This window comes from Oncorhynchus kisutch, linkage group LG13, assembly GCF_002021735.2.
Source record: "Oncorhynchus kisutch isolate 150728-3 linkage group LG13, Okis_V2, whole genome shotgun sequence".
NCBI lineage: Eukaryota > Metazoa > Chordata > Actinopteri > Salmoniformes > Salmonidae > Oncorhynchus > Oncorhynchus kisutch.
The window spans coordinates 40,849,485-40,866,206 of NC_034186.2; the positions used below are offsets into that span (position 1 = coordinate 40,849,485).

The 16,722-nt window shown below is 41.6% G+C and overlaps 2 protein-coding genes across 7 annotated transcripts in view; one reads left to right on the forward strand and one right to left on the reverse strand.

Moving 5' to 3' along the window:
* The first annotated feature begins 61 nt into the window (after positions 1–61).
* On the forward strand, positions 62–1,883 carry LOC109902949 (gamma-interferon-inducible lysosomal thiol reductase-like). Its single transcript, XM_031838074.1, has 6 exons — positions 62–82; positions 431–619; positions 841–909; positions 987–1,079; positions 1,193–1,345; positions 1,584–1,883. The coding sequence occupies exons 1-6, from the start codon at positions 62–64 to the stop codon at positions 1,707–1,709; spliced, it is 651 nt and encodes a 216-aa protein (XP_031693934.1). The 3' UTR covers positions 1,710–1,883.
* Positions 1,884–8,937: 7,054 nt separating this feature from the next.
* Positions 8,938–16,722, reverse strand: part of LOC109902377 (cAMP-specific 3',5'-cyclic phosphodiesterase 4D) — a 170,682-nt gene continuing 162,897 nt past the window's right edge. For all 6 annotated transcript variants that reach the window (XM_031786254.1, XM_031786255.1, XM_020498679.2 and 3 more), the window contains 2 exons: positions 12,413–12,595; positions 8,938–11,449 (listed from right to left, as the gene is read on the reverse strand). In XM_031786254.1, coding sequence (XP_031642114.1) covers positions 10,889–11,449; positions 12,413–12,595 — 744 coding nt within the window. In that variant the 3' untranslated portion in view covers positions 8,938–10,888. The remainder of the gene's footprint in view (positions 11,450–12,412; positions 12,596–16,722) is intronic.

Below are 16,722 nucleotides of genomic sequence, written 5' to 3' on the forward strand. Positions count from 1 at the left end.
TGCATTCCATAGCATGAGTTAATGTTTCTGTACTGGGGGAACCAGGGGGGGAGACTCCAATATGGAGCTGGGGGCCAGACTGGTTTTTACACATTGACACATTACACAGTTTTTACAGCATGTACTGTTTGCTGTCAATTATTAGTATCTTTCATACGAATTTTATCCTTGTGACCAATTCCATACATCTGTTTGTCATGAACATCCAGGAGGGACTTTGCTATAAAATGCTGTGGTATAGTCCTGCTGGTTGGGCTCTCAACGAATCACCAATGGGGGGGGCTAGTTGACAAGCTCCATTACTGCAGTAATTAAATATTAAAGTGGACTTGTTTTTGAAGAAATGTAAATATCTCCTTTTGATTAGAATGATTCCACGACACATGCTTTCCCTGAACATGTATCACACGTGTTCATGGATCCTGTCTAGGTTCAGAAGCAGTGTCTAGAGCTCAATGCCACCAGGCCCAACTTGGCGGTACCCCGAGTGGAGGTGACCCTGTACTATGAGAGCCTGTGTCCAGGCTGCAGGGCCTTCCTCCCCCAGCAGCTCTTTCCCACCTGGGCCATGCTCCACGACATCATGGACGTCAAATTGGTGCCCTACTGCAATGCACAGGTAGGCCTCTTCTCGAAGTGGAGAGCACTGGGTCAGGTTCAGTAGGGCACATTTTAAAAAGTGAAGTTCAGGTTGTACCTCCGTTTAGGCCTTTTGATGGATCCGTGTTCAGTTAGACTACTGAGTGAATGAGAACATTAGAGAAATCAACCGTAATCACAGAAGTGAATCTTGTGTTGTGTTAATGCTGCAGTCTTATTCCTGGTGTTCTTTCACGGGAGCTTCCCTCAGGGAATTCTCCCTTCACCTGTCAACATGGAGAACCAGAGTGTCATGGTAACATGATTGAGGTGCGTCTGCCAATCAAATGGCAAACTGCTTGTAACCTGAAATATTGTTCATTCATGATTTCATACCTTCCGCTTAGGCATGTTTTCTACATTCAGTGGGTCGGTACTCAGCATTCCAAGTCATTTACTGCATGGAATCTGCAGCTAACGTTCTTGATGCTGCCCAACCTGTGAGTATTGTACTGTTTTTAACTTAATGTTTTAGCTGTTGCATTTTTCGTAATTCAAAATGCATTTGTGCACTTGTTTACATCAAGGGCTCTGGTTGCATTCTGTTCTCTAGTGCTTACAGCTGCACGTCCCCTCCATGATATGGGACAGTGTAACGTCCTGTGTGAAGGGAGAGCTCGGCTTCAAACTGATGCATGAGAACGCCCTGAAGACCAATGCTCTCAGTCCGGCCAAAACACACGTCCCCTGGGTGACTATTAATGGGGTAAGAAGACCGTGCCGGGACTGAAACTAGGTGCACAATGTAGATAACATGGCTATAGTACAACCAGGGGTGAGTATCTACTGTTTATCAACAATGGGGTTACCGAGTAATGCTTTTTTGAGCGGATACAGTGCTACTTAAATCTCTTAAGTGTATAGCCGGTCATGCAATTAAACACTGTGCCGATGTCAAGCCTGTACATTGACATTCCACTTCCTCCTCCTTTGCTGCTTTGCAGGAATACACGGATGACTTTCAGGACAAAGCAATGTCATCGCTTTTCAACTTGGTCTGCAAAATGTACATGGTGAGTAGCAGGGGGGTTACTCGTCCTTGTTTGAGGTTTAATATGAATTACATTTAAAGTCATAAACTGTGGTCAACATGTACTTGGTCATGGGCTGAGCTAAAATGTAATGACCACCCATATTTGTCCACGGGGAGGTAAGCCCCCTGCCTGTACTGGGGCCCAGAAGAAACTAGACACGCATTTGTACTGAAACCAACAGTCATGTTTTGAAATATTTTGTTACAATATAAGTACCAGCTTCCCTGGTTAACTTGAATGGTCTTTCAAAAACATCAGTTGCTGATCTGTATTTCATGAATTGAAAGATTTAAAAATATATATATATTTTGTCAGTGTGATTCTACAATACTATGTTAAATAACTCCCTATGTATTGATAAATAAACCCAATGCTAACAAATTGAGGTTCATTGTTTTGTATGAACAGTTTGTAAATATCTTTCAAGCCTTCATCCAGAAAGCTTAACCCTCAAGCTACCAACATATTTGACATGCATCGATGACCAACTTGGGGTCATTTTGAAGCTATTGGAAAAAGCAACAATCATGGCAGAATATCAACTTCTTGTCAACATGTAATGTTATCTGTGGAAAAACCTTTGACTTATTTTAAAATTAATTTGCATATTCTGGAGAACAATGTTCCTTTTATGTGCAGCTTTTTTCAAAAGTACAGGTAACATAGTGTATACATATGGTTTTGGGCCACCACAAGCCGTTAGAACAGCTTCAATGCGCCTTGAGGTAGATTCTACAAGTAATTCTATAGTTTGGTTGAAAATGCTATTTTAGGCGCTGCTCCAAAAAGTGTTATTGCGTTGATCTGGTGACTGACACACCCTTTAAACACCGTATGGTCCTTTTGAGACCCCTCTTTCAAAGTCATAAATCTCTTTTTCTAGCAATGGCAGCCAAAAGACTGGGCACAACCTAATTATTTTGCACACGTTTGTTAGCGTTTCTCCTTTGCCAAGATAATCCATCCACCTGACTGGTGTGGCATATCAAGAAGCTGATATAACAGCATGATCATTACACAGGTTCACCTTGTGCTGGGGACAAGGCCATTCTAAAATGTGCCGTTTTGTCACAAAACACAATGCCACAGATGTCTTAAGCGTGATCATTGCACAGGTGCACCTTGTGTTGGGGGCAATAAAAAGCCACAGATGTCTCAAGTTGAGAGGAATGTCCACCACAGCTGTAGCTAGAGAATTGAATGTTCATTTCTCTACCATAAACTGCCTCCAACGTCTTTTTAGAAAATTTGGCAGTATGTCCAACCGGCCTCTCAACCGCAGACCATGTGTAACCACGCCAGCACAGGACCTCATCTGCCTTCTTCACCTGCGGAATTGTCTGAGACCAGCCCCCCAGAAGTATTTATGTCTTTAATAAAGCTCTTTAGTGTGGAAAAACTCCTGATTGACTGGGCCTTGCTCCCAAGTGGGTGGGCCTATGCTTCCCCAGGCCCACCCACGGCTGTGCCCATGCACAGTCGTGTGAAATCCATAGATTGGGGCCAATCAATTGACTGATTTCCTTATGAACTCTAACTCAGTAAAATCGTTAATTGTTGAATGTTGCATTATATATTTTTGTTCAGTATAAGTGTTTCTAAAATCCTCGATGGGGAAAAATAATTGGAAACATTTCCTTGTTTGACCTCTAGATTTTATGGGTATTATGACTCATACTGTGGTTGGTTATTTGAAACAGCTGTATAGTGCTTGGGTAAAAAACAAAACATGCCCCCAGGGTGGTGCCCCAGGACAGAGTTTGGGAAACCCTGCTCTTTAGAGCCCTAAATCTAGACCCAACCAAGATGTATTATATTGAAAAGATAGTCGAAGTGATGGCTCTAACAATGGAAGTGTCCTCAAAAATGGAAGGCAGGCAGGAGGAGGCGAGATCAGGTGGGACCAGTGGCGACTCGTCATTCAGGGCGTTTTGAGCGGCCTGTTTTGCTTGTTATTTTGCCATTAATACATGTCACATATCAGTTTGCGAACAATGTTTTTTTTTTAAAGGACCGCTAAGAGTCCAACAATTGAATGTATGCTGCTGCATAAATGATGTAATATGCAAGGGAGAAATGTATACTGTAGCTAAGTAATACTAAGTGTATGTTGGGCTACTAACAGCTTTCTACACATGTGCCTCACGCGAATATATTGGTCTATTTTCACCAATGCGGTATTGTAAACACACTGGCTACTTTTTTTGTACAGCTTTGACAGTGCTACTGATAGAAATGGCGGTGCTTGGCTTGCACGTGCAAATTCAGCACACACAACATTCTATAATATAATTGTGTGTTTTACGTGTTAAATTAAAAGCCTATTTAAAACACGAAAATAGTGTTATATGACGTGTATCTTTTTTGACACGCAAAGACCCAAACGACGTTCAATGTCCCTCACGCTAATAATTGTCTATTTTTCACCTCTTAATTTCACCTGCTGTTCTAACTTGGTGGTGCACAAATAGCCTATAAACTGTTTTAGATAAATGTAATAATCGATTATTGTAAGAGCTTTCATTGTCTGTTTATATGCCCCATGTGTTTATCCCACGGTTCTGACATGTACAGGGAGAACACTGTAAGAGCAGCCCATGTTCTTAAGGATGGCCTCTTATCCGCGTGTCATCCCCCTATGCCATAGTTTGTACATCTCAATTGTCAGTATGTGTAGTGGTTTTGCTGACATTGCGTCCCACTTTTTTGTTGTTGTTTGCCCCATCAATATTTACATGCTAAAATCGCCACTGGGTGGGACCATTTTAGACAATAAGAGCATGCACAACTGCGATATAAAGTCGTTTTTTTCCAAAGTTGCCGAAATGCCATGCGTCTACTTATATCAGTGCATTCGTAACAAACTAACTATCCCGAATCGTCTACTTTATTCGATCAAAAAAAATCCTCACGTAGCAAATTAGAAATGGCATTTCCATGCAAAAAAAACCTTCACTTCGTGGTCTTATTTTCGTGGACAGACTTGGGGCTTCGTAAACCGATGGCATAATAATAATAAAAATAAAAAAAAAGGTATGCTATGCAGTTGTCGGTTAACGCTGAGCGACACAAGCAGTTGTTTACGGTGAATGATCTCTGCACACGCAGGTACACTACCTTTAAAAGCTGCATTGCAAATAAATATCCCGCGTTCAAATTGACATGTAGAATAATGCTTGAATCAAAGATTAGGCCGGGATTCAATAAAACAGAAATTAACTATTTGCGCACAGACAGATTTAAGAATATGCACAAAAATGATCCATTTAATAGGCATACAGGTTTCCATATTTATTGGCATTTTCACTTTGAATAAATTGAACTCCAGAAACTTTGGGCTTTAAAAATGATAAACAAAACAAAGCAAATTCTCTAAACAAATATTGGAGCGATAGATGTATACATTTTGAAAGGTATACCTGATTTTTTTTTAGGCTCCAGAAAAATGAATTGAAAGCTAGAATCCTTAATTGAAACAACAATGTAACTAAATAAATAAATAAAAAAGGAATGGGCCTGGAGAAATGTACCCACACTCTAATTCATAGACTGAGCTATGGATGCAAGTGACTGACCCTCCACGATATCAACATTATAGTTTGAACCATGTTTTGAGGCTATACAGTGTTTGTTTACATTTACATTGTTTACAAACATTGGAGTAAAACAAGCTTATATTTGGGGTTCTGATGGGAATATATTAGTCCAAAAATGCATGTCACAACTACAGATTCTATCGTTAAGATTTCTTTTTACAGTACTTACATTTTGACAGACAAATATACTAGGAATAAATATCGGACTTGGAACAACATTGAGGATGAAGAGACGGACATAGAACAGAAGTACAACAGTAATGGCATGCCGTCGTGTGTCACTGTTTCAGAGCAAAGCAATACAAAGGGACCAAGGGAACAAATGATCACCCTTCTAACATCTCAGCCAACACGTTTAACACTGAATGGCACTGATTTATGTACGTTTTACCCTCAATACAGTTGAGCTCCTCCCCATCACAATTTAAGGTTCTTATTTCAGCTGTTTGCTTGTTCATGACCAAAGAGCTGAGTGAATGGAATACTGTCAAAGTACAGTATGTATGAATACTAATGTACTCTTCTCCTGCCTTACCAGGAAAAGAGTAAGGGGGAATACTTTTTAGTGTTAGTTCCCAGGCAAGTAAACCAAGCTGGAGCTGTTGAACTTTTTTGGAAGTACTCTTGGGAGCTAACTGGGAGGTATTCTTATCACAGGAGGTTGGTTGCACCTTAATTGGGGAGGACAAGCTCGTGATAATGGTTGGAGTGGAATAAGTGGAATGGTATCAAACACATGGTTCCCATATGGTTTCCGTCATTCCATTTGCTCCGTTCCAGCCAGCATTATGAGCCGTCCTCTCCACAGCAGCCGCCACTGATTCTTCTCTACGTACAGTACCAGTCAAAAGTTTAGACACCTACTCATTCAAGGGTGTTTATTTGTACTATTTTCTACATTGTAGAATAATAGTGAAGACAAACTATTAACACATATGGAATCATGTAGCAACCTGGAATACATTTTAATTAACAGGTGTGCCTTGTTAAATGTTAACATGTGTAATTTCTTTCCTTCTTAATGCGTTTGTGACAAGGTAGGGGTTGTATACAGAAGATATCCCTATTTGATAAAAGACCAAGTCCATATTATGTCAAGAACAGCTCAAATAAGCAAAGAGAAATGACAGTCCATCATTACTTTAAGACATGAATCCGGAAAATTTCAAGAACTTTGTTGGTTTTTGCGACTGCACTTGAAGAAACTATCAAGTGCTATGATGAAACTAGCTCTCATGAGGACCGCAACAGGAAAGGAAAACCCAGAGTTACCTCTGCTGCAGAGGATAAGTCCATTAGAGTTAACTGCACCTCAGATGGCAGGCCAAGTAAATGCTTCACAGAGTTCAAGTAACAGACACATCTCAACATCAACTGTTCAGAGGAGACTGTGTGAATCAGGACTTCAAGGTCAAATTTCTGCAAAGAAACCACTACTAAAGGACACCAATAAGAAGAAGAGACTTGCTTGGGCCAAGGAACACAAGCAATGGACATTAGACCAGTGGAAATATGTCCTTTGGTCTGATGAGTCCAAATTTGAGATTTTTGATTCCAACTGCCATGACATTGTGAGACACAGATTAGGTGAACAGATGATCTCCGCATGTGTTGTTCCCACCGTGAAGCATGGAGGAGGTGTGATGGTGCTTTGCTGGTGACTCTGTCTGTGATTTATTTAGAATTCAAGGCACACGTAACCAGCATGGCTACCACAGCATTCAGCGACACGCCATCCCATCTGGTTTGCACTTTGTGTGATTATCATTTGTTTTTCAACAGGACAATGACTCAAAACACACATCCAGGCTGTGTAAGGGCTATTTGAACAAGGAGTGCTGCATCAGATGACCTGGCATCCACAATCACCAGACCTCAACCCAATTTGAGATGGTTTGGGATGAGTTGGACCGAAGAGTGAAGGAAAAGCAGCCAACAAGTGCTCAGAAGTTTACATAAACTTAGGTTGGAGTCATTAAAACTTGTTTTTCAACAACTCCACAAACTTCTTAACAAACTAGAGTTTTGGCAAGTCGGTTAGGACATCTACTTTGTGCATGACAAGTAATTTTTCCAACAATTGTTTACAGACAGATTATTTCACTTATAACTCACTGTATCACAATTCCAGTGAGTCAGAAGTTTACATACACTAAGTTGACTGTGCCTTTAAACAGCTTGGAAAAGTTCCAGAAAATGAAGTCATGGCGTTTGAAGCTTCCGATAGGCTAATTGACATAAATTGAGTGAATTGGAGGTGTACCTGTGGATGTATTTCAAGGCCTACCTTCAATCTCAGTGCCTCTTTGCTTGACATCATGGGAAAATCAAAAGAAATCAGCCAAGACCTCAGAAAAAAAATTGTGGACCTCCACAATATAACCTGAAAGGTTTCTCAGCAAGGAAGAAGCCACTTCTCCAAACCCACCATAAAAATACTATGGTTTGCAATTGCACATGGGGACAAAGATTGCACTTTTGGAGAAATCTTCTTGGGTCTGTTTGGCCATAATGACCATTGTTATGTTTGGCGGAAAATGGGGAGGCTTGCAAGCCAAAGATCACCATCCCAACCGGTGGTGGCAGCATCATGTTGTGGGGGTGCTTTGCTGCAGGAGGGACTGGTGCACTTCACAAAATAGTTGGCATCATGAGGAAGCAAAAGTATGTGGATATATTGAAGCAACATCTCAAGACATCAGTCAGGAAGTTAAAGCTTGGTCGCAAATTGGTCTTTTACAAATGTACAATGACCCCAAGCATACTTCCAAAGTTGTGGCAAAATGGCTTAAGGTCAACAAAGTCATGGTATTGGAGTGGCCATCACAAAGCCCTGGCCTCAATCCCATAGCAAATGTGTGTGCGGAACTGAAAAAGCATGTGCGAGAAAGGAGGCCAACAAACCTGACTCAGTTACACCAGCTCTGTTTGGAGGAATTGGCCAAACTTCACCCAACTTATTGTGGGAGCTTGTGGAAGGCTACCTGAAACATTTGACCCAAGTTAAGCAATTGAGTGTATGTAAACTTCTGACACACTGGGAATGTGATGAAAGAAATAAAAGCTGAAATAAATCACTCTCTACTATTATTCTGACATTTCACATTAAAATAAAGTGGTGAACCCAACTGACCTAAGACAGGGAATTAAATGTCAGGAATTGTGACAAACTGAGTTTAAATGTATTTGGTGTATGTAAACTTCCGACTTCAACTGTATATGTAGGAACTCCAAGACTGTTGGAAAAGCATTCCTCATGAAGCTGTTTGAGATAATGCCAAGAGTGTACAAAGCTGTCATCAAGGCAAAGCTTGGCTACTTTGAAGAATCTAAAATATATTTTTTTGTTACCACATGAATCCATATGTGTTCATAGTTTTGACGTCTTCGCTATTATTCTACAATGTAGCAAATAGTAAAAAATTAAGAAAAACCCTTGAATGAGAAGGTGTCCAAACTTTTGACTAGTACTGTACATCTGGGGTACAAGCATATTCTCCAACGTCTTACAATTCCTGTTGGTCCTTCCCTGTAGCATACTTGTTGAAAGTTATACAGCATTGGTGGAAAATGGATGTTTCAGTGTTTTGCTGTGGTCAATTGGCATTCGCATACTGTAGATAAAAGCTGTATCCCTGTGAAGAGCAGAACATTAAATCAACTTGACAAAATTGAATGAGGCATTTAAGTCGAAGCATTTACATCCAACGTGTTATAAGGTGAGACATTTCCCATTTAAAAAATTAGCATAATTCTAACAATTGATCAAATAACATTAATACAATCAACAGTTCAGAGAGAACATTGTGTTAAACATTTCATAATGACTTAGGCTGGCAGATGCTTTGGTTCAAATTCCAAACACTTGTGGCACAATTTTCCCTATAAACTTGTTTCCCCTCAAGAACAAATTAAACAAGACATTAGGGGCTTATTCAGGCAAATGGGAAGTTATCAAATGTCAATACGGAAATTATTTTCTGCTGTGTTATACAGGGAATCATATCATCTCTGTTCACTACATTTCTATCTGCAACTTTCAAAGCATCGCACCCTACTGGACAAAAACCCTTATTAGTCTACTCTGCGGCCCTGTCCAGAAACAACCCATAGCCCCTAGACACTTGTGGAGATCTGACAGGATTTCATAGGTTTAAGCTACAGTACATGACAATTTAACCACAATTTAACCACTCTGATAGGTTAGGTGGAATTATTACCACATTTATTACACCTATCCATTCCTCTCAGATCTACACAACCTTCAGTAAGCTGTCTAGTAGAATCATGGTTTGGCTCAAGCGCTTCAAAACTGAATTAATTTACAACAGAGATTGTAAAGTGCTACTGGATGGTGGAGGCACCCTGATAACTATGCTTACAAAGCACAGAGACAAACAGACATAGTGAAGACATCCCAAATATATAAAAGAAAACAACATATTTAAAAATGTGACACAAACGTAAAACATGACCCCATAAAAACAAATACAATGTTACGAATATGAGTGTAGTGGTGGTGTTTGTCTAGATTTAAAACAACCCAATCAACCACAGTACTTCAGGAAATGTTTAAATGCTTGACTTGTATACAGTGGGGTCTGAAATGATTGACACCCTTGATAAAGAATAGCAATACTGACTGTATAAAATAAACAATAAAAATACTGAGCTATATTTTGTGCTAAAAAATGACTTTCCCCCCTCCTAAAAGGTAGGGGTGAGAATTATTGACACTCCTAAAGATTTCCTATAAATGATTCCGTATCAAGGGTGTCAATAATTTCAGACCCCAATGTATATAATTGTACTGGTACTGTTTGTTTCTTACTCCATACTTATTAACTTGCTTTAGTTCTCAAACTCTTAATTTAGATCAATAGAGGGCGCCAGACACATGTCAATCAGTTATGTATTTTTGTGTAACTTGAACCTCTTGAAGTTCTAAGAAACGTTTGTCGTCAGCGACATAAACTCGAAACAGGGAGTCTAGGTTAAGGGGCACCCAAGAAGTCTGTGCTACATTAAAATCATTTCTCTCTCCATACCCTGAGGTTTTAAGTCACAATTATCTCACTATTCAGGTACATACTGGATTTGGTTAACTTATCATTCACAGAACTCTCAGAAACTAAATAAAATATACTAGTTTATGCTTACTGAATTCAAACAAATATAATCCCCCTAATTGTATGGTGCAACAGTTCTAAGACCCTGTAAATTGATCACAATCCTTACAATATTCCATTGAATAGATCTATATTCCATCATTTTGAGGAAGACATTTTCTCAGTAAAATTCCTTGCTCCATCAGGAGACGTTGGTGAGACTGGTTAGCCATGTAATTAGTTCTACCTTTGATCAGCTAGACATATACAGCAGTCTGTTTCTGACACTTTACCCCTAGAATCAATTACAGAAGGTGAAAAAAAAAGGATATAACGATACTTCTTGTTCTACAAGATTAAACGGAGGGAAAGTGGTCAGTGTAAAGGTGTCTTCAGTGTAAAGGGACTGTTGTCATTACAGACTGTTGTCAAAAAACCCACCCTGCACGTCCAATTGCTGCTGGGACCAAGGCAGGGACTGAATGAGGTGCTGGGTGGGCTAGGGTTGGTGTTACGTGCCAAGCCGTAGGTACGCTACACTATTACCTTCCTGACCCAGTTCTCTGTCCATATCATCTCTGTCGTCCCCGTCCAGCCCGGGGCTCAACGTCCTGAGATAGCCGGGGCTCCTAACTGACATGGTGGTCAGACTGAGGGCCCGGCCAGGGTGAGGGGAGGGGGGCCGGTGTCTGGTGCTGCTGCTGCTGCTGGGCTCTGGGGATTGAGACAGGGCCGGGGTCTTCCTAGAAGTCTCTCCCCCCAGTGACATCTCCTCCTCGGGTGAGCTCTCCAGGTCTGACTCGACGTCGCCCTCCTCCTCCTCCTCCAGGGTGAGTTCAAACTGGAACTTGTCCCCTGTGGAGGTGCAGCAGCCCCCCGCCATGACCTCCAGGGCCCCTGGTCCCCCGTCAAGGTCCCTGTCCTCGAGGGTGGGTGAGGGGCTGCGCTGGATCATACTCTGGTACCACTCCCGGTTGTCCTCCAGCGTGTCCAGAATGTCCTGGGCGTCAGGGTGGACCAGGTCTGCCCACGTCTCCCACAGAGGGTGGACAATGTAGTCTATGAATCCCACCTGCAGGGTGGAGTAAATATGTGAGATGTAAATGCACAAAGACCCATACTTCTGAACTTTTGCTAAGACCATTGGTTTAAACCATTGGTCTCAAATGGCTAGTTGCTAGCTTTTCTCATAAACCATGCTGGCAAAATTTGCCACAATGCAATATCCAGTAACAAAATTCTTATCAGCCAATTAAAATTGTCTACGTAGTTGGATCTGATCCCAATACTTTCTCACTAAAGTATCCATTGAACTTTTAGCCAACTGTCTTAGCGAACTGTGACCCCAATCAGTTATAATGGTTTGGAAAAAATACAACCAGTTGACAAGACCTCCATCTTCGATTTATTTTTACGGTGGATGTAGCTAAAAATATAAACGCATAATCCCCATAAAAGCACATGGATGTGTATGAAACGGTGAGTAAAAACTTGGAATTTGGTCATATATGCAGAAATGTGCCTTACTGCCTTTCGAACTTTGTGGAACATCAATAGCTTAGCCATGGAAGCATCATGCAACATATATTGGAACACTCCACTTAAACAAGCAGTTGGATGGTTTAACAATCTCCCTCTGGTGGCCAAATTGACCTGTTTAACAAATACAATTTCATGGTGGCTATACCGTTTAAGGTTGATTCCTTATTTAGTTTCCGGATCGAATTATCTGCTCAGCTGGCCGTCCCCAGCATCGTGGCAATTTTTGCCAGGTTGGCCTATGAGAAAATCTAGCAGCTAGAAATGTAAGACCAATGATTTAAACCCATGGTTTTAGCAAAAGTTTACGAGTAGGGCCCCACACTGTTTGATAGGTTCAAACAGACAGTATGACAATAACTTGTAAGCAACTGGGTCTGTTAAGCAGTGCCAAAGATCTGCGGGTGGGTTTGCAGATTGAGTGAGAGAGCCTGCGCGCCTTCGCCTGCGTGCACACTACTTGTATGCTATGCACATGCGCTGTACAGTACAGTACCTGGGTCTTCTCGACAGAGGCATTGTGTTTGTCACACATAGGGCTGATCTCCATGCCCTTGTCCCTCTCCCTGTCCCCCTGGGTGAAGAACTCCATCATGATGCGGTCTGTCCACTGGCGGTAGACGTCCAGTGGCTTGGTGGGGTTACTCAGGTCAGCACAGTGAACCATGTTCTGCAGGACCTTGAGACAATCACAAAGGACCCTGTTAATCTATTGCTTTGATCTTTTCAGAATATTTTTATATATTATTTACATATACACTACTGGTCAAAAGTTTTAGAACACCTACATTGTAGAATACTAGTTATGACATCAAAACTGTGAAATAACACATATGGAATCATGTAATAACCAAAAAAGTGTTTTATATTGAGATTCTTCAAATAGCCACACTTTGCCTTGATGACAGCTTTGCACACTCTTGGCATTCTCTCAAACAGCTTCATGGGGTAGTCACCTGGAATGCAATTAACAGGTGTGTCTTGTTAAAAGTGAATTTGTCAAATTTCTTTCCTTAAAGCGTTTGAGCCAATCAGTTTTTGTGAAAAGGTAGGGGGGAATAGAGAAGATAGCCCTATTTGGTAAAAGACCAAGTCCATATTATGGCAAGAACTGCTCAAATAAGCAAAGAGAACCCATCATTACTTTAAGACATGAAGGTCAGTCAATACGGAACACTTCAAGAACTTTGAAAGTTTCTTCAATTGTAGTTGCAAAAACCGTCAAGCGCTATAATGAAACTGGCTCTCCTGAGGACCGCCACAGGAATGGAAGACCCAGAGTTACCTCTGCTGCAGAGGATAAGTTCATTAGAGTTAACTGCACATCAGAATGCAGCCCAAATAAATTTCTGCAACGAAACCACTACTAAAGGACACCGATAAGAAGAATTGCTTGGGCTAAGAAACATGAGCAATGGACATTAGACCGGTGGAAATTTGTCCTCTGGTCTGGAGTCCATGTCTTTGTGAGAAGCGATGTGGGTCACCAGATGATCTCCGCATGTGTATTTCCAACCATAAAGCATGGAGGAGGTGTTATGATGTTGGGGTGCTTTGATGGTGACACTGTCTGTGATTTATTTAGAATTCAAGGCACACTTAACCAACATAGCTACAACAGCATTCTGCAGTGATACGCCATTCCATCTGGTTTGGGCTAAGTGGGGCTTGTTTTTTTTGTGTTTAATTTGTTTTTCAACAGGACAATGACCCAACACACATCCAGGCTGTATAAGGGCTATTTTACCAAGAAGAATAGCGATGGAGTGCTGCATCAGATTGACCTGGCATCCACAATCACCTGACCTCAACCCAATTGAGATGGTTTGGGATGAGTCAGACCGCAGAGTGAAGAAAAAGCAGCCAACAAGTGCTCAGCATATGTGGGAACTCCTTCAAGACTGTTGGAAAAGCATTACAGGTGAAGATGGTTGAGAGAATGATAAGAGTGTACAAAGCTGTAATCAAGGCAAAGGGTGGCAATTTGAAGAATCTCAAATATACAGTGGGGGGAACAAGTATTTGATACACTGTCGATTTTGCAGGTTTTCCTACTTACAAAGCAAAAAAATACATTCTTGTCATTTCGCTCATTACCTGTATTAACTGCACCTGTTTGAACTCGTTACCTGTATAAAAGACACCTGTCCACACACTCAATCAAACAGACTCCAACCTCTCCACAATGGCCAAGACCAGAGAGCTGTGTAAGGACATCAGGGTTAAAATTGTAGACCTGCACAAGGTTGGGATGGGCTATAGGACAATAGGCAAGCATCTTGGTGAGAAGGCAACAACTGTTGGCGCAATTATTAGAAAATGGAAGAAGTTCAAGATGACGGTCAATCACCCTCGGTCTGGGGCCCCATGCAAGAGCTCACCTTGTGGGGCATCAATGATCATGAGGAAGGTGAGGGATCAGCCCAGAGCTACACAGCAGGACCTGGTCAATGACCAGAAGAGAGCTGGGACCACAGTCTCAAAGAAAACGATTAGTAACACACTACGCCGTCATGGATTAAAATCCTGCAGCGCACGCAAGGTCCCCCTGCTCAAGCCAGCGCATGTCCAGGCCCGTCTGAAGTTTGCCAATGACCATCTGGATGATCCAGAGGAGGAATGGGAGACGGTCATGTGGTCTGGTGAGACAAAAATAGAGCTTTTTGGTCTAAACTCCACTCACCGTGGTTGGAGGAAGAAGAAGGATGAGTACAACCCCAAGAACATCATCCCAACCGTGAAGCATGGAGGTGGAAACATCATTCTTTGGGGATGCTTTTCTGCAAAGGGGACAGGACGACTGCACCGTATTGAGGGGAGGATGGATGGGGCCATGTATTGCGAGATCTTGGCCAACAACCTCCTTCCCTCAGTAAGAGCATTGAAGATGGGTCGTGGCTGGGTCTTCCAGCATGACAACGACCCGAAACACACAGCCAGGGCAAATAAGGAGTGGCTCCGTAAGAAGCATCTCAAGGTCCTGGAGTAGCCTAGCCAGTCTCCAGACCTGAACCCAATAGAAAATCTTTGGAGGGAGCTGAATGTCCGTATTGCCCAGCGACAGCCCCGAAACCTGAAGGATCTGGAGAAGGTCTGTATGGAGAAGTGGGCCAAAATCCCTGCTGCAGTGTGTGCAAACCTGGTCAAGAACTACAGGAAACATATGATCTCTGAAATTGAAAACAAAGGTTTCTGTGCCAAATATTAAGTTCTGCTTTTCTGATGTATCAAATCCTTATGTCATGCAATAAAATGCCAATTAATTACTTAAAAATCATACAATGTGATTTTCTGGATTTTTGTTTTAGATTCCATTCCACAGTTGAAGTGTACCTATGATAAAAAATGACAGACCTCTACATGCCTTGTAAGTAGGAAAACCTGCAAAATCGGCAGTGTATGAAATACTTGTTCTCCCCACTGTATATTGATTTGTTTAACACTTTTTTGGTTACTACATGATTCCACATGTGCTATTTCATAGATCTGATGTCTTCACTATTATTCTACAATGTAGAAAATAGTAAAAAGAAAGAAAAACCCTTGAATGAGTAGGTGTTCTAAAACTTTTGACTTTTGTCATTTCTACTTCAGGCATTTATGTAGAAACCTACATTTACATGACACTATGTCTTGACTTACACTATATATATATATATATATATATATATATATATATATATATATATACTATATATATATACATACAAGTATGTGGACACCCCTTCAAATGAGTGGATTCGTCTATTTCAGCCACACCTTTTGCTGACAGGCATATAAAAGCGAGCACAGCCGTGCAATCTCCATAGACAACCATTGTCAGTAGAATGGCCTTACTGAAGAGCTCAATGACTTTCAACGTGGCACCATCATAGGAGGACACCTTTCCAACAAGTCAGTTAGTCATATTTCTGCTCCGTTAGACCTGCACCGGTCAACTGTAAGTGTTGTTATTGTGAAGTGGAGACGTCTAGGAGCAACAATGGCTCAGCCGCAAAGTGGTAGGCAACACAACCTCACAGAACGGGACCGCCAAGGGCTGAAGCTCGCAGCGCATAACAATCGTCTGTCCTTGGTTGGAACACACACTAATGTGTTCCAAACTGCCTCTTGAAGCAATGTCAGCACAAGAACTGTTCATCGGGAGCTTCATGAAATGGGTTTCCATTACCGAGCAGCCGCACATAAGCCTAAGATCACCATGTGCAATGGCACAAAGTGGTATAAAGCTCGCCGCCATTGGAATTTGGAGAAGTGGAAACACGTTCTCTGGAGTGATGACTCACGCGTCACGCGTGATGACTCTAGCCCACTACCTGCCCGAAAAGGAGTGCAAGCCTTCATCGTTGGCGTTTCTACAGAAGTGTTTGGCGATAGACTAGGAATGCCTTGAAGATCGACCAGTCAATCGTGATCGACCGGTTATCAAAGTTTGAGCTTTGAAATAAACTCAGCAACAAACAAAAAAAGTCCCTTTTTCAGGACCCTGTCATTCAAAGATAATTCTTAAAAATTCAAATAACTTCACAGATCTTTATTGGAAAGGCTTTAAACACGGTTTCCCATGCTTGTTCAATATACCATAAACAATTAATGAACATGCACCTGGTCGTTAACATGAACATGCACACGGTCATTAAGACACTAACAGCTTACAGAGGTAGGCAATTAAGGTCACAGTGATAAAAACAAAGGACAGTAAAGAGGCCTTTCTACTGACTCTGAAAAACACCAAAAGAAAGATGCCCAGGGTCCCTGCTCATCTGCGTGAACGTGCCTTAGGCATGCTGCATGGAGGCATGAGGA

What these genes read in the sequence shown, in the direction of transcription:
- LOC109902949 (XM_031838074.1), top strand. Translation starts at nt 62, where the DNA reads ATGGAGCTGGGGGCCAGACTG. An exon ending in GTCATGGTAACATGATTGAG is followed by an intron (nt 910 to 986) that starts GTGCGTCTGCCA and finishes CCTTCCGCTTAG; the next exon opens with GCATGTTTTCTACATTCAGT. An exon ending in CCTGGGTGACTATTAATGGG is followed by an intron (nt 1,346 to 1,583) that starts GTAAGAAGACCG and finishes GCTGCTTTGCAG; the next exon opens with GAATACACGGATGACTTTCA.